This window comes from Leptodactylus fuscus, chromosome 6 (genome assembly GCF_031893055.1).
Source record: "Leptodactylus fuscus isolate aLepFus1 chromosome 6, aLepFus1.hap2, whole genome shotgun sequence".
NCBI classification, from domain to species: Eukaryota; Metazoa; Chordata; class Amphibia; order Anura; family Leptodactylidae; genus Leptodactylus; species Leptodactylus fuscus.
Genome location: NC_134270.1, coordinates 7,813,226 through 7,827,476, shown reverse-complemented (window position 1 = coordinate 7,827,476; position 14,251 = coordinate 7,813,226). Strand labels below are relative to the sequence as shown.

General features: G+C 54.3%; 1 protein-coding gene across 3 annotated transcripts in view; it reads left to right on the top strand.

Moving 5' to 3' along the window:
• Positions 1 to 14,251, top strand: part of NDEL1 (nudE neurodevelopment protein 1 like 1) — a 37,314-nt gene that overhangs the window by 12,882 nt on the left and 10,181 nt on the right. The window contains exons 2-10 of one of the 3 annotated variants that reach the window (XM_075279314.1): positions 2,832 to 2,929; positions 4,192 to 4,345; positions 5,267 to 5,415; positions 6,031 to 6,167; positions 7,381 to 7,554; positions 7,808 to 7,899; positions 8,125 to 8,291; positions 9,161 to 9,195; positions 10,060 to 10,196. In XM_075279314.1, coding sequence (XP_075135415.1) covers positions 2,844 to 2,929; positions 4,192 to 4,345; positions 5,267 to 5,415; positions 6,031 to 6,167; positions 7,381 to 7,554; positions 7,808 to 7,899; positions 8,125 to 8,291; positions 9,161 to 9,195; positions 10,060 to 10,169 — 1,104 coding nt within the window. In that variant the 5' untranslated portion in view covers positions 2,832 to 2,843 and the 3' untranslated portion in view covers positions 10,170 to 10,196. Of the gene's footprint in view, positions 1 to 2,831; positions 2,930 to 4,191; positions 4,346 to 5,266; positions 5,416 to 6,030; positions 6,168 to 7,380; positions 7,555 to 7,807; positions 7,900 to 8,124; positions 8,292 to 9,160; positions 9,196 to 10,059; positions 10,197 to 14,251 lie in introns of those variants that run through there. The other 2 variants (XM_075279316.1, XM_075279315.1) reach the window with 2 other exon arrangements.

The following is a 14,251-nucleotide window of genomic DNA, read 5'->3' as shown; positions in this document are numbered from 1 at the left end:
TCCCAGCATGTCCTAACTGACCAGGGCTCTACAGCTGTTGCAGAACTACAACTCCCAGCATGTCCCAACTGACCAGGGCTCTGCAGCTATTGCAGAACTACAACTCCCAGCATGCCCTTACTGACCGGGGCTCTGCAGCTATTGCAGAACTACAGCTCCCAGCATGTCCTAACTGACCAGGGCTCTACAGCTGTTGCAGAACTACAACTCCCAGCATGTCCCAACTGACCAGGGCTCTGCAGCTATTGCAGAACTACAACTCCCAGCATGCCCTTACTGACCGGGGCTCTGCAGCTATTGCAGAACTACAGCTCCCAGCATGTCCTAACTGACCAGGGCTCTACAGCTGTTGCAGAACTACAACTCCCAGCATGTCCCAACTGACCAGGGCTCTGCAGCTATTGCAGAACTACAACTCCCAGCATGCCCTTACTGACCGGGGCTCTGCAGCTATTGCAGAACTACAACTCCCAGCATGCTCTGACTGACCAGGGCTCTACAGCTGTTGCAGAACTACAACTCCCAGCATGTCCCAACTGACCAGGGCTCTGCAGCTATTGCAGAACTACAACTCCCAGCATGTCCTTACTGACCGGGGCTCTGCAGCTATTGCAGAACTACAACTCCCAGCATGCCCTTACTGACCGGGGCTCTGCAGCTATTGCAGAACTACAACTCCCAGCATGTCCTTACTGACCGGGGCTCTGCAGCTATTGCAGAACTACAACTCCCAGCATGCTCTGACTGACCAGGGCTCTACAGCTGTTGCAGAACTACAACTCCCAGCATGCCCTTACTGACCGGGGCTCTGCAGCTATTGCAGAACTACAACTCCCAGCATGCCCTTACTGACCGGGGCTCTGCAGCTATTGCAGAACTACAGCTCCCAGCATGTCCTAACTGACCGGGGCTCTGCAGCTATTGCAGAACTACAGCTCCCAGCATGCCCTTACTGACCGGGGCTCTGCAGCTATTGCAGAACTACAACTCCCAGCATGCCCTTACTGACCGGGGCTCTGCAGCTATTGCAGAACTACAACTCCCAGCATGCTCTGACTGACCAGGGCTCTACAGCTGTTGCAGAACTACAACTCCCAGCATGTCCTAACTGACCAGGGCTCTGCAGCTATTGCAGAACTACAACTCCCAGCATGCCCTTACTGACCGGGGCTCTGCAGCTATTCCAGAACTACAACTCCCAGCATACTCTGACTGACCGGGGCTCTGCAGCGATTGCAGAACTACAACTCCCAGCATGTCCTTACTGACCGGGGCTCTGCAGCTATTGCAGAACTACAACTCCCAGCATGCCCTAACTGACCAGGGCTCTGCAGCGATTGCAGAACTACAACTCCCAGCATGTCCCAACTGACCAGGGCTCTGCAGCTATTGCAGAACTACAACTCCCAGCATGCTCTGACTGACCAGGGCTCTACAGCTGTTGCAGAACTACAACTCCCAGCATGTCCTAACTGACCGGGGCTCTGCAGCTATTGCAGAACTACAACTCCCAGCATGCCCTTACTGACCGGGGCTCTGCAGCTATTGCAGAACTACAACTCCCAGCATGCTCTGACTGACCAGGGCTCTACAGCTATTGCAGAACTACAGCTCCCAGCATGCCCTTACTGACCGGGGCTCTGCAGCTATTGCAGAACTACAACTCCCAGCATGCCCTTACTGACCGGGGCTCTGCAGCTATTGCAGAACTACAACTCCCAGCATGCCCTTACTGACCGGGGCTCTGCAGCTATTGCAGAACTACAACTCCCAGCATACTCTGACTGACCGGGGCTCTGCAGCTATTGCAGAACTACAGCTCCCAGCATGCCCTTACTGACCGGGGCTCTGCAGCTATTGCGGAACTACAACTCCCAGCATGCCCTTACTGACCGGGGCTCTGCAGCTATTGCAGAACTACAACTCCCAGCATGCCCTTACTGACCGGGGCTCTGCAGCTATTGCAGAACTACAACTCCCAGCATACTCTGACTGACCGGGGCTCTGCAGCTATTCCAGAACTACAACTCCCAGCATGTCCTAACTGACCAGGGCTCTGCAGCTATTGCAGAACTACAACTCCCAGCATGCCCTTACTGACCGGGGCTCTGCAGCTATTCCAGAACTACAACTCCCAGCATACTCTGACTGACCGGGGCTCTGCAGCTATTCCAGAACTACAACTCCCAGCATGCCCTTACTGACCGGGGCTCTGCAGCGATTGCAGAACTACAACTCCCAGCATGTCCCAACTGACCAGGGCTCTGCAGCTATTGCAGAACTACAACTCCCAGCATGCCATGACAGCCTGTGGCTTGTTGCAGAATGAGAATTCCCAGCATGCTCTGACTTTACAGCTGCTGCAGTATATCTTCTACTTCTAGCATATTGGGGGTTGTAGTTTTGTACCACCTGGAGACCCCTATGGATTACCATAACCTGACGCCCTCGCCCTGGTGTCTGGCCGCCATCTTGTTCTCCAGCGCTGTCACATTGTCTGCACCGTTCTGTAGGTTTACAATTGGTGCCTTGTTGTGTCCCTGTCTCCGGGGTCGGGATCACGAGGCCGCCATCACTTGATCATCTCTCTTAGCACGTCTCATGTGTACGCCTGCGGGCAGGAGGCTCCTAATTGGCTCTGCCCGGTATTCGTGCGCTCGGTGGCGGCTTAAAGGCTCTCGCTAAACCTCCACCTCATTAAGAGGCAAAAGCCGAATCTTTATTTCCACATGAAAAGGCCGCCTGCTCACCTCGGGGACCCCCTGCGGGATTGGGCACTGCCATTACTGTTCTTACACTAAAAAGAGCTTCTTCTTCTTCTTCCTCCTTAGATTTCCCTAAACATGGACAATGAAGAAGTCCCGGAGTTCATGAGCCCGAAGGAAGAAATCGTCTACTGGAGAGAATTGTCCAAAACCTATAAGCAGAGGTGTGTGACGCCCGATCCTACATAGGGGAAGGGGGGTCAACACCTGGGACCCCCATGGATTAGCAGTTTGATGAGGCTGTGGCGCTCACATACACTGCGGCCTTGTCTCATCTCATTCGTCAGTTGCTGAATCTCATACAAGTGCTGCAATACCAAGCACAGCCTGTATGAAGTGGGTGGCGCTGTACTTACCTGAATGCTGCAGTCTCTTCTAGTAGATGATCTGTTGGACCCCAACAGTCACATCTTGATGACCTGTCTTAATGATAGGTGGGGATCCGACACCGCACACCCACCAGGCTGTCTCAGGACAGGCGGAGTGCCGTACGTTGTGTAGTGGCCATGACCTGGAGAGAGCTGCAGTATCGGTCACAGACACTGCACAATGTATGGCGCTGCTGTACATGTTATAGAAAGGGTCGCACCATCAGCTGATCGGGGGAGTGGTGAAAGTCAGACCCCCTCAATCTGATACCGATCCCCGATCTTGGATGTAGGTCATAGCTATTAAAGTCCTGGCAAATCCCTTTAATGATCAGTAGCCACGTGTTAGTCTTTGTATGTGGACAGGCCCACTCTACCTCTGACGGTACAAAGCCGAATGGAAGAGATTGGATCAGGGGGATTTCCTGGGACCCCCACAGACCAGCTGGTGGAAGAAGCCATGAGGTCTGGGGGAGCACAGCGCCATACATTCCATAGGGGCTGCACTCAGTATTGCAATTCAGTCCCATTCACTGGATTGGGGTGTTCTGCTGTACCATGTGACCAACAAATGGGGCGACAGCAGCTCAGTAAAAAGGCTGCAGAGCCCTTCAAACAGCTGATCGATGGCGGTGCCGGGATTCAGGACAATTACATAGTGATGGGTCAGTCCTGGTAAACCCCCTTAAGGCTCCGGGTATTCTGGCAAGTGCCATCAGGATGGGGACCACCCAGGGTAAGAAGTACCCCCTTGGCTTGTCACAGTGGATTCAAAAACTCCCTGGAGACCCCCTTTAAATGGGGCCAAACAAGGCGCTTCATACCATACAAACCCTTAAAGGGCTTGTCCAGGATTGGAAGATATATCCAGCGCCACACTTAGGTTGTGTCTGGTTATTGCATTACCTTTAATGTGAATAAGGCTGAGCTGCAATACCACACACAACCTGTAGACAGGGGGGGCACAGTACTTGAAATATCTTATTCTATTGGACCCCTTGTGGGTTCATCTGTTACTAAAGTCCCCGTGTCTGATCCGATCTCTTTTTAACCCTTAGTTACCAGGAAGCCCGCGACGAGTTGGTGGAGTTTCAAGAAGGAAGCCGAGAGTTGGAGGCCGAGCTGGAGACACAGTTGGTGCAGGCGGAGCAGAGGAACAGAGACTTGTTAGCGGATAACCAAAGACTTAAATACGAGGTGGAATCCTTAAAGGTGCGAGGGCGACCTTACTGTTTTTTGACCTATGAGTAGTCATTGCTACCCCATACACATACAAGGGGTGGGGGAGGGGATCTTGCATCTATAAGTCATGGGGCGAGAGTTATACAATATCCACCAGATGGGGAACGTGACCTATAGGTGTATAGTCAAGTACTAGGAGAGAAGAGGGGCATGCTGGGAGTTGTAGTATTCCACTAGGAGAGGGGCATGCTGGGAGTTGTAGTATTCCACTAGGAGAGGGGCATGCTGGGAGTTGTAGTATTCCACTAGGAGAGAAGAGGGGCATGCTGGGAGTTGTAGTATTCCACTAGGAGAGAAGAGGGGCATGCTGGGAGTTGTAGTATTCCACTAGGAGAGAAGAGGGGCATGCTGGGAGTTGTAGTATTCCACTAGGAGAGAAGAGGGGCATGCTGGGAGTTGTAGTATTCCACTAGGAGAGAAGAGGGGCATGCTGGGAGTTGTAGTATTCCACTAGGAGAGGGGCATGCTGGGAGTTGTAGTATTCCACTAGGAGAGGGGCATGCTGGGAGTTGTAGTATTCCACTAGGAGAGGGGCATGCTGGGAGTTGTAGTATTCCACTAGGAGAGAAGAGGGGCATGCTGGGAGTTGTAGTATTCCACTAGGAGAGAAGAGGGGCATGCTGGGAGTTGTAGTATTCCACTAGGAGAGAAGAGGGGCATGCTGGGAGTTGTAGTATTCCACTAGGAGAGAAGAGGGGCATGCTGGGAGTTGTAGTATTCCACTAGGAGAGAAGAGAGGCATGCTGGGAGTTGTAGTATTCCACTAGGAGAGGGGCATGCTGGGAGTTGTAGTATTCCACTAGGAGAGGGGCATGCTGGGAGTTGTAGTATCGCCGCCACTGGCGACCCTGTGCTTTAATCTAATAATCCTGACGTTCTGCCACTTCACAGGAGAAGCTGGAGCATCAGTACGCACAAAGCTACAAGCAGGTGTCTCTACTGGAGGACGAGCTGAGCCGCGCCCGGAGCATCAAGGACCAGCTGCACAAGTATGTGAGGGAGCTGGAGCAGGCCAACGACGACCTGGAGAGAGCCAAACGGTGAGTAGTCAGAAGATGGCGGCGCCCTCACTGCAGCCCTGACTGTCACCAATCCTGTAGCCGGCTATGTAGGGGTGTCATTAGCCTTGGCTACTTATAGACACAGACTTGTTGTCTCCCAGGGGCCGGAGTTCTTCCTGTATGCTCGGCTGCAGGGTGCTGCCCAAATTGGGTCATGAAAGCGGAGCGACTAGTGTAGGTGTGATGAGCCAAAGCCGTGATTCAGGGGCTGGAACGAGTCCTGTATGCAGTTAATGACCCTCGTAAAGAGGACAAGGGAACAAAGCTCAGGTGTATTAGGAGTAACACTTTAACTGACTCCCCATGGGCTCATGATCTCATTAAGGACCGTTCCTGTAGACGCGTTTCACACGCTTGATCACAGCGCTGCAGTAAAGCAATGACACGATAGTGAGTGCTGCCGTAATTGCCCCTCCGTGAAGGTCACCGGGGTAAAAGTTTAGGTTGTCGGCTTAAGTCGCCATAGACTAAACACTGCAGCAAAACAAAGTGTAATCCTCTCCGAAATGTCAGGAGACAGGAAGAGGGAGCGACGTCAAAGAGACTCAGCACTGACGACAACCATGACACCCCCTCCCCCCCTCCTGTCCGCAGGGCCACCATTGTGTCACTGGAAGACTTCGAGCAGCGGCTCAACCAAGCCATCGAGAGGAACGCGTTCTTGGAGAGCGAGCTGGACGAAAAGGAGTCATTGTTGGTGTCCGTGCAGAGATTAAAGGACGAGGCACGAGGTACGGTTTTATTTTTGGCTCCTCTTTGTCCTTTCAGCCCGGACACAATGCTCCTTATGTGATCATTTCCCTGTACACACCCTAAGGTGTCAGCCAGCTGCCAAACTCCTTACTAAATATAGCTGTTCAAAGGAGCGTATTATATCGGGACAACACCGGACGTAAATGACTTATGGAACCGGTTCTATCTTTATTTACATAAGTATGTGCCCCCCCACACACACACACACAGTATGGCGATTGTTACACCGGAACCGTCAGCCCTCCAACAGGTCGGGTTTAGAAATACTAGGATTCAGTCAAAAATTAGATTTCATTTGACCTCTATAGCGGGCTGTTCCTCTGTAACTCCTCCTGTAAATGGGTGATTACAACGAAAACTGGGCCTCACCATCTGCATGACAATACCACACATAAAGGGTTTGTATAGGCTGAATAATGGATGACCTATCCTTAAAATAAGGCATCGCCTGAAGGTAGGTGGGTGTCCGAAACACAGGAACCCTCGCCAGGGTCGGTGAGCATTTAAGAAGTCCCAGAAAATCCCTTTAAGGGATCAGTGTTTGTCCATATAGATCAGGGGTAGGGAACCTTCGGCTCTCCAGCTGCTGTGAAACTACAACTCCCAGCATGCTCCATTCACTTCCAAGAACAGCAGAGCATGCTGGGAGATGTAGTCTTGCGACAGCTGGAGAGCCGTACGTTCCCTACCCCTGATGTAGACGATGTTATAACTGCTCCAGTGAAGAATTGCATAGTATGGCGCCACCTGGTGTTCAGAAGGTATAGATGTGTGCACGTCCACCTGATGAGCTGCTGGTGGTCGCACATGCTCAGTCACTTCAGGTATCTGCATAGTAATGGGGTGGGGTCTGTCCAGAGCATCTATCAGTACAGATGAGTAGCAGGGCCGGGGGTTTGCAGGGTAGTGTATTCATCAGTTATAGAGCTATAATGGCCTCCTACACCCTTTCCTGTCCAGTCATGAAGTCAGGCAGTAGCGGTCACCTGGTTATAGTAAGTCATGTGACCTCGGGTGAAGGGCAGGCCGCGGCGGGCGGCGCACGGCCTGGCAGGACCTCATACAAGGGGATTATTTTGGTTGAGTAGGAACATTTGCTCTGTGATTGTCCGATCTCTCCAGCTTGCAGCCGCCCGCACTGTGTCCTCTCCTTAGTGACCCCGTGTAAAATTTCTTCATTTTCTTTATTAGATTTACGGCAGGAACTGGCAGTCCGTGAAAGACAGACCGACGGAACAAGGAAATCCGCGCCCAGCTCCCCGACCCTAGACTGCGAGAAGACGGACTCCGCCGTGCAGGCCTCCCTCTCCTTACCGGCCACCCCCGTGGGCAAAATTTCAGACAACAGTTTTACCTCTCCGAAAGGTAGGGCGCACCAGTATACAGGATCATATCCTAGTCCATTCATAGTCATGGGCCGGGGTACCCCATAGATGTCACACGGTGGGGACCTGAACACTATGGCCGCCATGCTGCGTGGTCTCCTGCATTCTCCAGAGCTCACATGGCTAGCTGTGGATATACCACGTATAGGCGGCAGGAGATAGCGCTGCGTTGTGTGTTTCTATATCCTCCTCCAGTAACACCATCGTCCTGTTTTTCTGTGGACTCCTCATAGGTATACCAAATGGATTTGGTACCACCCCGCTAACTCCGTCCGCCAGGATCTCTGCCCTGAACATCGTAGGGGACCTCTTAAGAAAAGTGGGTGTAAGTATTCTGTGTTTTACATTTAATTCTTATTAAAGGGAATGTCCTTTCTGCACATGATTACAGGGCGGCCATCTTGTCCTCTGCTCTAACAGCATTTAGTGATTTGCTTTACAGCAGTCTCATAGCTCTAGGAGTGCTAGTCTGCAGCTGACTCATTGAGGTCTATGGAGAGTTCTCTGCACGTGCTCCGTATCTATAGCTGTCTGTTATTCCTCTCTCTAGGCCTTAGAGTCCAAGCTTGCAGCCTGCAGGAACTTTGCCAAGGATCAAGCTTCACGAAAATCCTACGTCCCTGGCAGCCTGAACAGCAATAGCAGCAGCAGTAGCAGCATATTAAACAGCGGAACAAAGTTCTCCCATCCAGCGCACACAACATACTTCGATAAAGGGTGAGTTTACACAGTGGGGTCTCCTGATGGTCCCCAAATGGCAGGGACCCTGTGGTGGAGCTCGTGATACAATAGGGGGGCAGCAAACATATATAGAGTTAATATTTGCTTGGATAGCATCCTGCAGAGTGGACTACAGTATTTGCTATGGTTCTGTTACCTTCTTAAAGGGGAACTCCAGCAGCAAAAAAGGGATATTTCCAATATAATGCAGAGAGTGACCCTCTTAACCGTGGGAGTAAAGGTCGGGGCCCCTGGCAGTACTGCTAGAGAGTACGGGGTGGGGAACGTCAGAGCTGCTTCCTGAGGCCAGATCCGCTGATCCTTGTGGGGTCTGGGTGGTGGACGCCCACCAATCACATATTGATGACCTATCCTGTGGATAGGTCAAGGTCACTCATCAGCTATAACACGTGGAGTCCTGGACAACCCCTTTAAGTAAACCTGACTCTAAACTTTAGCTGAATCTCGCCCAAACAGCTGATGCTTATGAGGGGGAGAAGGATCGGGCCTGTTGGTTTTAGCCCAATCTTTATGTCCCTAGAGGAGTTCAATACCCAATTCTGGCAGCCACGTATTCCCTTCTCCCCATTCAGAACACATGCACGCTTGGCCGAGAGCAGCGTGCATGTATATAGAGGAGGAAGCTGTCATGGGACTGCGGACTAATGTCTATGGCCAGCCCCGCTCTGACAGGCAGAGTTATCCTGTAGCCGTCCCATGTACTTGCAGTCCCGCTCTGCCATTTGTATTTGGCCCACCTTGGTGCGATGCGTTTTCCTCCGCAGACCCGCGGCCCTCAGGTAAGTGCCCATCCAGTGACTTTGCGCATGAGGATGAATAATCTGTTTTTCTTTTCCCCCCACTAGGCAGGAGAAGGTCATATTCCCCACCTTGTTTCTGGGTAATTGAACGTAGTGATAAGGCTGCATGCTGGTGTTGACCTCTGGGTGGCGCTCTGTATTAACCCCTACCTTCTCCCGACTAACTGCATGGGGGGGGCGGCTCTGACTGATGCTCGGGTGCTGCTGGGTACTCGGGGCCGTGTCCTATGATGGAGAGATTACCTATATACATGAGCTCTGGTGACGGTATGTCCTTAGTCACATCCAGAGCTGCGGTCACAAGGCATTGTTCTACAATGGCCATTGCAAGCTCTAGAGGGGGCCTCAGTGTGACCTGGCTGCTGCTCTGGATGTGAGTGGAGTATAATAAGTTGTAACTCATGACACGATGATACAGGATAGTTCTATATTACATGTAGATAATATCTCATTACCGAGTGCCTATAAACCTATTAGTCAGTAGAGGAGGGGCCCTAATTCTCCAGCCCCCCTGTGAAGTGTATGGATAAAATAGTGTTGTGTTTAGTGCGCCCCTAGTGGCAGAGGAAGGTCTCACATCCTGGAGTAGGGGGTCTCTCTGTTTTTGTTGTTGTGTGTCCCCGGGGTCAGTCAGTTCCTTCTCATTCCTGCCGAGGCTCCGGCTTGTCCTGACGTCCGCCGCGCCCCCGGGGTGTATGTAGCGTCTCTTGTGACTTTGCCAATTGCCCCGAGGCCTTGTCACGCAGGTCTGTACATATAACCTATATACTGTATATACCGTGCATGCTTTCCTATGGGCGGATATAACCCACTGATTGCATGTCTGAGGGCGGAATAACAGCGTAACCCCTGGTGACGGGCGCTCCGGTCCCGCTGGTCTTTGGGCCGTTTGTGCACATGCTCAGTCATTGACCTGACTCTGACTCGTGACTTTATCTACATAGCGGATTATTACAGACGACAAGCGATGGGATCGCTGGAGCGGCCGTTCCCGAGCTCTGTACCGTACCGATCTCACCCAAGAATAATAAGTGGGACGTACATAGCGTTTTAGGAAAGGGTATGTCTGTATATTCCTTACACTGGGGTACAGCTCTGTTACTTCCGGCCTATCCTTAGGTAATCAACATCTGATGGGTGGGCGTCCGACACCCAGCACCCTCACAGATCAGCTACTTCAAGACCTGTGGCCTCTTCACGGCTTACCAACCACAGCGCCATACATTGTATAGAGGTGGTCCTTGGTGTTGCAGATCAGCCCTATTCACATGATGTGATGATCCTCCCCTGTCATTGGATGTGATGGCGGGGGAAGGTCCGGGGGGCTCAGGCTAGTCACTTGTCATTGGATGTGATGGCGGGGGAAGGTACGGAGGGCTCAGGCTAGTCACCTGACATTGGATGTGATGGCGGGGGAAGGTCCGGGGGGCTCAGGCTAGTCACTTATCATTGGATGTGATGGCGGGGGAAGGTCCGGGGGGCTCAGGCTAGTCACCTGACATTGGATGTGATGGCGGGGGAAGGTACGGAGGGCTCAGGCTAGTCACCTGACATTGGATGTGATGGCGGGGGAAGGTCAGGGGGGCTCAGGCTAGTCACCTGTCATTGGATGTGATGGCGGGGGAAGGTCAGGGGGGCTCAGGCTAGTCACCTGTCATTGGATGTGATGGCGGGGGAAGGTCCGGGGGGCTCAGGCTAGTCACTTGTCATTGGATGTGATGGCGGGGGAAGGTCTGGAGGGCTCAGGCTAGTCACTTGTCATTGGATGTGATGGCGGGGGAAGGTACGGAGGGCTCAGGCTAGTCACCTGACATTGGATGTGATGGCGGGGGAAGGTCAGGGGGGCTCAGGCTAGTCACCTGTCATTGGATGTGATGACGGGGGAAGGTCAGGGGGGCTCAGGCTAGTCACCTGTCATTGGATGTGATGGCGGGGGAAGGTCAGGGGGGCTCAGGCTAGTCACCTGTCATTGGATGTGATGGCGGGGGAAGGTCAGGGGGGCTCAGGCTAGTCACCTGTCATTGGATGTGATGGCGGGGGAAGGTCCGGAGGGCTCAGGCTAGTCACTTGTCATTGGATGTGATGGCGGGGGAAGGTCCGGGGGGCTCAGGCTAGTCACTTGTCATTGGATGTGATGGCGGGGGAAGGTCCGGAGGGGGCTCAGGCTAGTCACCTTTCATTGGATGTGATGGCGGGGGAAGGTCCGGAGGGGGCTCAGGCTAGTCACTTATCATTGGATGTGATGACGGGGGAAGGTCAGGGGGCTCAGGCTAGTCACTTGTCATTGGATGTGATGGCGGGGGAAGGTCCGGGGGGCTCAGGCTAGTCACTTGTCATTGGATGTGATGGCGGGGGAAGGTCCGGAGGGGGCTCAGGCTAGTCACCTTTCATTGGATGTGATGGCGGGGGAAGGTCCAGAGGGGGCTCAGGCTAGTCACTTATCATTGGATGTGATGGCGGGGGGAGGTCCGGGGGGCTCAGGCTAGTCACTTGTCATTGGATGTGATGGCGGGGGAAGGTCCGGAGGGCTCAGGCTAGTCACTTGTCATTGGATGTGATGGCGGGGGAAGGTCCGGGGGGCTCAGGCTAGTCACTTGTCATTGGATGTGATGACGGGGGAAGGACAGGGGGGCTCAGGCTAGTCACCTGTCATTGGATGTGATGGCGGGGGAAGGTCCGGAGGGCTCAGGCTAGTCACTTGTCATTGGATGTGATGACGGGGGAAGGACAGGGGGGCTCAGGCTAGTCACCTGTCATTGGATGTGATGGCGGGGGAAGGTCCGGAGGGCTCAGGCTAGTCACTTGTCATTGGATGTGATGGCGGGGGAAGGTCCGGGGGGCTCAGGCTAGTCACTTGTCATTGGATGTGATGGCGGGGGAAGGTCCGGGGGGCTCAGGCTAGTCACCTGTCATTGGATGTGATGGCGGGGGAAGGTCAGGGGGGCTCAGGCTAGTCACCTGTCATTGGATGTGATGGCGGGGGAAGGTCCGGAGGGCTCAGGCTAGTCACCTTTCATTGGATGTGATGGCGGGGGAAGGTCCGGAGGGGGCTCAGGCTAGTCACTTATCATTGGATGTGATGGCGGGGGAAGGTCAGGGGGCTCAGGCTAGTCACTTGTCATTGGATGTGATGGCGGGGGAAGGTCAGGGGGGCTCAGGCTAGTCACTTGTCATTGGATGTGATGGCGGGGGAAGGTCCGGGGGCTCAGGCTAGTCACTTGTCATTGGATGTGATGGCGGGGGAAGGTCCGGAGGGCTCAGGCTAGTCACTTGTCATTGGATGTGATGACGGGGGAAGGACAGGGGGGCTCAGGCTAGTCACCTGTCATTGGATGTGATGGCGGGGGAAGGTCCGGAGGGCTCAGGCTAGTCACTTGTCATTGGATGTGATGGCGGGGGAAGGTCCGGGGGGCTCAGGCTAGTCACTTGTCATTGGATGTGATGGCGGGGGAAGGTCCGGGGGGCTCAGGCTAGTCACTTGTCATTGGATGTGATGACGGGGGAAGGACAGGGGGGCTCAGGCTAGTCACCTGTCATTGGATGTGATGGCGGGGGAAGGTCAGGGGGGCTCAGGCTAGTCACCTGTCATTGGATGTGATGGCGGGGGAAGGTCCGGAGGGCTCAGGCTAGTCACCTTTCATTGGATGTGATGGCGGGGGAAGGTCCGGAGGGGGCTCAGGCTAGTCACTTATCATTGGATGTGATGGCGGGGGAAGGTCAGGGGGCTCAGGCTAGTCACTTGTCATTGGATGTGATGGCGGGGGAAGGTCAGGGGGGCTCAGGCTAGTCACTTGTCATTGGATGTGATGGCGGGGGAAGGTCCGGGGGCTCAGGCTAGTCACTTGTCATTGGATGTGATGGCGGGGGAAGGTCCGGAGGGCTCAGGCTAGTCACTTGTCATTGGATGTGATGGCGGGGGAAGGTCCGGGGGGCTCAGGCTAGTCACCTGTCATTGGATGTGATGGCGGGGGAAGGTCCGGGGGGCTCAGGCTAGTCACTTGTCATTGGATGTGATGGCGGGGGAAGGTCCGGGGGGCTCAGGCTAGTCACCTGTCATTGGATGTGATGGCGGGGGAAGGTCCGGGGGGGGCTCTGGCTAGTCACTTGTCATTGGATGTGATGGCGGGGGAAGGTCAGGGGGGCTCAGGCTAGTCACCTGTCATTGGATGTGATGGCGGGGGAAGGTCAGGGGGGCTCAGGCTAGTCACCTGTCATTGGATGTGATGGCGGGGGAAGGTCAGGGGGGCTCAGGCTAGTCACCTGACATTGGATGTGATGGCGGGGGAAGGTCCGGAGGGCTCAGGCTAGTCACCTGTCATTGGATGTGATGGCGGGGGAAGGTCAGGGGGGCTCAGGCTAGTCACCTGTCATTGGATGTGATGGCGGGGGAAGGTCAGGGGGGCTCAGGCTAGTCACCTGACATTGGATGTGATGGCGGGGGAAGGTCAGGGGGGCTCAGGCTAGTCACCTGTCATTGGATGTGATGGCGGGGGAAGGTCAGGGGGGCTCAGGCTAGTCACCTGACATTGGATGTGATGGCGGGGGAAGGTCCGGAGGGCTCAGGCTAGTCACCTGTCATTGGATGTGATGGCGGGGGAAGGTCAGGGGGGCTCAGGCTAGTCACCTGTCATTGGATGTGATGGCGGGGGAAGGTCAGGGGGGCTCAGGCTAGTCACCTGACATTGGATGTGATGGCGGGGGAAGGTCAGGGGGGCTCAGGCTAGTCACCTGTCATTGGATGTGATGGCGGGGGAAGGTCCGGGGGCTCAGGCTAGTCACCTGTCATTGGATGTGATGGTGGGGGAAGGTCCGGGGGCTCAGGCTAGTCACCTGACATTGGATGTGATGGCGGGGGAAGGTCCGGGGGCTCAGGCTAGTCACCTGTCATTGGATGTGATGGCGGGGGAAGGTCCGGGGGGCTCAGGCTAGTCACCTGACATTGGATGTGATGGTGGGGGAAGGTCCGGAGGGCTCAGGCTAGTCACCTGACATTGGATGTGATGGTGGGGGAAGGTCCGGAGGGCTCAGGCTAGTCACCTGACATTGGATGTGATGGCGGGGCCCCCTACAGACATCGCAGATTCTTCTTTCCTATCCAGCTCACTTTCTTGCCTAGAAATCCCATCATGGCCGCCG